The sequence below is a fragment of the Fistularia commersonii genome, chromosome 7 (genome assembly GCF_037954325.1).
Source record: "Fistularia commersonii isolate RoL2024-O1a breed Wild chromosome 7, RoL_Fcom_v1.0, whole genome shotgun sequence".
NCBI classification, from domain to species: Eukaryota; Metazoa; Chordata; class Actinopteri; order Syngnathiformes; family Fistulariidae; genus Fistularia; species Fistularia commersonii.
The window spans coordinates 3,294,001-3,300,000 of record NC_141290.1 but is presented as its reverse complement, the minus strand read 5'-3'; the positions used below and the strand labels follow the sequence as shown (position 1 = coordinate 3,300,000).

The 6,000-nt window shown below is 43.0% G+C and overlaps 1 protein-coding gene across 13 annotated transcripts in view; it reads right to left on the bottom strand.

Moving 5' to 3' along the window:
* LOC147232374 (pleckstrin homology domain-containing family A member 7-like) overlaps positions 1-6,000 on the bottom strand; it is a 184,986-nt gene that overhangs the window by 56,242 nt on the left and 122,744 nt on the right. For all 13 annotated transcript variants that reach the window (XM_086149182.1, XM_086149184.1, XM_086149183.1 and 10 more), the window contains one exon: positions 2,768-2,885. In XM_086149182.1, coding sequence (XP_086005308.1) covers positions 2,768-2,885 — 118 coding nt within the window. The remainder of the gene's footprint in view (positions 1-2,767; positions 2,886-6,000) is intronic.

Below are 6,000 nucleotides of genomic sequence, written 5' to 3'. Positions count from 1 at the left end.
CGTGCTCAGATGTGTCAGCGTTGATGAGATTGTATTACTGCTGCGACAGTTTGTCAAACCGCAGCTCCGTTCAATACGTAGCATCGTTAAAACCCGCTGTCAATCAAAACCCAGACGGGTTCACCAAGAAGGTAAGGCGACACTTTTAATTGTCATCTTTTTCACGTGTTAATTCCCAGATAATCTGGCGGACGTTCTCCTGATGTTCTCCCTAATCTTTCACCCTGTGAGATTATCTATTTTCATATATAATCATATATACCATAATTTCCTGACTATTGGGCGCACCTCAATATAAGCCGCACCGGCTAGCCGATCGCTATCTTTAGCTTCCTCCTGCGCGCTAAAACCGTCAAAGTCGTCTTCTTCGGTGTCAGAGTTGAACGGAGTCATAATTTCCCGGTCATTTCATCGGTCCGATGTGACGAGGATAAACGTTTTAGCGGCGTGAAGCTCGTTAGCGTCCCCCACCCAAAAAACGTCCATATATTATTTTTCTCGACTTTTTAATTCCTCTTCCTTCAGCTGAAGGGAATATTCAAATCTTTGTACTTTTTAAGACCTTAAAACACTTTATAGCCTTTACTTTGATACTTTATAGTTTTATTTGTATTTCTTAATCTCCCTCCTTCCTACTATTATTCATTATTGTTATGTTTTACTTGAAACTCTGGCACAACAATTTCCTTCGGGATAAATAAAGTTGTTATTCTTATTCTTATTATTCTTATTCGCCGCATCGTTGTTTACGTTAAAAAAGTCGCGGCTTATCGTCCAGAAATTACGGTATATTTATATATATTTTTTTTTTACACCATAATAATAATCTTTTTTTTTTTCCATTTATTTACCATGCAGTCTCTTATTCACTGATGGCATTTTTCTTTATAAATGTAAAACTTTATAAATATATTGCAGACATCTTGACGCACGAATGATTGTCTCTATAACAGGGGTGGGTAATTATTTTAGCTAGCGGGCAACATTTCGTATTTAATTTTTATGCGCGGACCAACTAGGTATCATGTAAATTGAACAAAATGACATGATTTAAATATTTACGATGATATTACAATATATTTTAGCATTTTATTTCAACTCTAAAATCATTCATGATCATATAAATGTACCGACACTGTTTTGTATGTAATAAGAATACGAATAACTTTCTTTATCCCGAAGGAAATTGTTGTGCCAGAGTTTCAAGTAAAACATAACAATAATAAATAATAGTAGGAAGGAGGGAGAATAAGAAATACAAATAAAACTATAAAGTGTCAAATCATCCGTACAAAATTAAACAAAAGGTAAAAATATGGACTTTCTAAAATTCAATAATGATTGAAAACACTCCTAAAATATTCAAAGAAAATAGCTTGGCAGTCCGGATGTCATCTTCTTAAAATAATTCATCATAAATTATTTTATTATTCATAATTACATAAATACTACACTTGAATATTATTCTTATAAATCCGTTCTCATAAATAATTTTAATTTGGCCGATTATAAATCTATTTTTGACCAATTTTTTTTTTTTTTTTTTTTTTTTTCGGTGGGGGAAACGACTTCGGCGTTTATTCTAAGAGGACGACGATATGTGATCGACCCCGGAGCGCTCCAGGGTGAACGCCGCCTCTCAGCCGACGGCGGCTGGGATCGACTCCAGCGCCCCGCAGGATGGGCCGCGTCGATAATGAATGAATGAATGAATATCGGATCGCCCCGGAAACAACAACAAACCGCAGAAAAAAAAAAAAAACGGATCAATAACTAGGAATCAGCGACAGCTGCGAAGGCAAACCTGAAGATCAGCCGGGAACAAACTATCACCACGCTTTGTTTGGTTTTCAAGTCTAGAAATAAGATAAGATAAGAACAACTTTATTTACCACGAAGGAAATTGTTGTGCCAGAGTTTCAAGCAAAAACACAACAATAATAGATAATAGTAGGAAGGAGGGAGAGTAAGAAATACAATAAAATATAAAGTGTAAAGTTAAGACTATCAAGTGTTTTAAGGTCTAAAAAGTACAAACATTTGAATAGTCCCTTCGGGAATGAAGGAGGAGGAATTAAAAATTCAATCTATCGGTGATGACTGCAGGTGAATTTAAAAGGAAGAACTTCAGAAATGACATTATGTAAATTAATTAAAAAAAAAAAAAAAAATGAAAAAAAAAAAGTAAAATCTTATGTGAAATGTCTTACAGACAGGAAGAAAATTTAAAATAAAGTTAAATAAAATGTTTACAGCTACAAAAAAAAGCCTTATTTCTCTCTATATATATCAGAACACAAACAAAGACAAAAAGTGACCCCATATCATAAAAAGATATTAGAAACAAATGATAATAACACTAAATATAAATTGTCAAGGTTAAGGCTATCAAGTGTTTTAAGGTCTTAAGTACAAAGATTTGAAGATTCCCTTCGGATAAACGAATAAATAAATAAACAAACAAATGGATGGATGGATGGATGGATGGATGGATGGATGGATGGATGGATGGATGGATGGATGGATGGATGGATGGATGGATGGATGGATAGATAGATAGATAGATAGATGGATAGATGGATGGATGGATAGATAGATAGATAGATAGATAGATAGATAGATAGATAGATAGATAGAAAAAAACCCCGTTCCGTTTATCGCCGCCGCCCAACGTGCCGTCCAAACGCTCAGCCGCAAGATTTGGCTTTGCGGTTGCGCGGCGCTAAGCTAACGGAGGGGAATGCCATTAGAAACCGTAGCCACTGACCTTCGGCGCGGAGGTGGAGTCCACGGTGGAGGAGGTGACGGCGGTGGAGGCCTCGCTGACGGTGGCGCTGGAGAGCTGCTCGCCCGCGGGCTTGGACATCACGTGCGCTCCCTGCAGCCTGAAAACACACACGCACGGGTTTCAGAAGACCAGAAATCCGCAGCGCTACAATGGTTTGTTTTTTCACGATTAAGTCTCGGGCGTGCGAGGACGGCGGCTCCCGCTCACTTCCTGCATTATTGAGGAGCGCACGGCGAGGCGGTGCACGAGGGATGACGGGGAATAATGGATGAATCCCACGTGGACGATAGATAAAGTCCTCTCGCGGGTCGACGGGGAGAAGTTTCCGCAGCGCGTTGAAAGGAACACATTAGCTTTTCTTCGTTTCTTTGTCCCTTATCCTAGCTACCCATCCAGGTGCCGCTTAGCTTAGCATTACCAGAGGCGGCGTCTGTGGTCATCACGCCCATCGGCTCCTTATCTAGGTAACCGTCACCACTTTCCTGACGCTGAACCCCAAGGTTAGCGCCTAGCATTGCAACTCTCCTGCTGCCATCAGTGTGTGTGTGTGTGTGTGTGTGAGAATGCGATGCGGCGAAAATCGCTTTTGAGGTGATTGAGGCACTCTGTGAGAGGCGCCCATTTTACTATTCAATAAAAAATGCATTTTTCTGTTCAGCCTGCGACACCCCTGAGAGCGCAGCATCCATCACCACACTTTTTTTTTTGAAAAAGGAAATTCTGCTGATCGAACCTGACCTCGGCTGCAGCGAACACGGTCTTCGGTGTCTTTGCGCTGATCCGAGGGTTTGTAACCCTCCAGACGGCATGTTTCTAGCGACAACAGACCCCCACGTCGTCGCTTAGCCGCTTGCTTTAGGTACCATCGCGTTCCATTCACAGCAATAAGCTAAGCTAAGCTAAACGGCGGTTAGCCGGGTCAGCTCAGCTGTAGCTGCAAGACAAGGAAAGGCTAATTTTTCAGAAAAAAGGATGTTCTCTTAAGGAGGGGGACTGGAACTGTCCCCAAGGGTGTGTGTGTGTGTGTGTGTGTGCGTGTGTGTGTGTGTGTGTGTGTGTGTGTGTAAGAGAGAGAGCAAAAGCATATGTGTGTGTGTGTGTGTCTGTCTAGCACAACCACACAGACAATGTCTCACCCTAAGGAAGTTGAATGATGTAAAAGTAAGATTTAAATAATCCAGTCCACACACACACACACACACACACACACACACACACACACACAGATAGAGATCATGGCCTCCAGTGAAAGTGTGTGTTCCGAGCAAAAGCTGTGTTTCTGTCCTCTCATCATCTCGCCGAGTGTTTCTATCCTCATGGCCACTTGACAAAAGGCAGCTGATTCACAGCAGGGCGTGTGTGTGTGTGTGTGTGTGTGTGTGTGTGTGTGTACAGACTGTTATGTAACCATGCAGCCTAAGACAGTGGATTAGCGGGCGTCTTAATCCAAACGTAAACGACACATCGCGGCCTCGACCGGAGAGAGACATTGAGTCGGCGTCGCGAAATTACCCGACTGGCAGGTTCTTCCGCTCTTAATCCATGGCGGCGCTCGACACGAAAAAAAAAAGGAAAAAAAAAAAAAGAAAAAGGATTTTTCTCGGGGATCGGCTTTGGCGGCAGCCTAAAGAGATTTCACGAAGCAAAAAAGGGATTACGCTTCTTCGACGCAAACACGCATCCGTTTTCCACACGCGCGTTCAAACGAGTTGACGTTCAAAAAAAAAAAAAAAAAAAAAAAAAAAAAAAAAAACAATAATAAAATAAAATGACGGATGAGGTCGTCTCACGGCCGCTGCAGAACTGCACAGTGCACTTTGAGTACCTCTGCCCCGGGGCAGGACTTGTACTCTTCTTCTGTCCAACACAAGACACTTTTGGATGGAAAAGTTCGAAGAACGCGGTTTTAAGAAGTGTCCGGCTCAACTTTGCTCCCAGGAAGTAGCCTCCTCCTGGGGGAGACGTAAGCGGTGTGATGTGACGGCGTGCACCTTGAGAAAAAGAAGATGAAGACGACTTCGACAGAAGAAAGAGCGAAGCCGCCACTGCGTTGATGTTCTGCACGGCAGGAAATAATAACCACAGATCTTGCCAAGTTCTTATCTTCTCCCTGGATGGAAAACCGCTCTGTTAGCTAAATCCATACTGACTTTAGCCGAAATGCTGACGTTCCTCTGGGAGCCATGGAAACCCCTCTGAGGTCGAGTGGCCCAGAAGTACGGCGACCTTCAACTGCGAGCTAGGCAACGCTACCGTTAGCATCTGCTACTTGATCACATTTAGCTCAACACCCAGAACAACATCAGCTAACTTGGACAACTGCGTTCGAGCCGGGAATCCGACGTGAAACCCTCGGTTACGAGACGGACCCCGCAAACGCCGCTCCCCTGTCAGGAGTCCAATTTAATACTTTCGGTGATGTAGATGAAGCCGCAGGGACGCCCGCTGGGTCGGGTCGAGGTAAATAAACCGTTCGATCAGTAACACGGCGAAAGAATATTATTTCTTTAAAATGACTTCGCAGATCCGCGGTTCATACCGTGCACGGCGTGGCGGTTAGCTGAGAATAACGAGAAGTCCAAAGGTCAGTCGAATCAGAGCCCTTTGAAATAGTCTGCAGAAAAATCAACGCGACGGATGATAAATAATCAATCCAGCTGCTAATCTATCTTTATAAATGATTGAAGTGCTCATTAGCGCTTCATTAAAAAAGTAGAACAGAGGGTTCAACGCAGCTTTAGAAGCGGTCACGATGAAGTTTTAAAGCACAAAACCGGACTTTGGGCAAGACCTTTGTCGGAAAGGATATTAAGGATTCCTAAAGGAGGCTGTGGAGCGGGAGGGAAGACACCGCAGAGGTTTTCAATCTTCCCCCTTCAGGGGATTGGATTCAGGGGTCCGGGCTGCTCCGGAGACGCGTATTAACCGGCGTTCTGCGTCGCCGGCGTCTCTTCAGGTTCAACGACTGATGGAAATGTCTCGCCGTTTATTCCCCGGACGGGGAGCGAGATTCGGATGAGACCCTTTCCTCGCTCTCCCCGCGGTTCCTAAGGACACCAGGATGACGAGAAGGAGGTCAAGACCCGTCTGGGACAAATCTCTTCTTTAAATTCATTGTTTCTCGTTCAAAAAAAACGACAAAAAACAATTTTTTTTTTTTTTAATCATTCGTTATCTAAACTATCTCATTACACCTCATATAGAGACAGGCA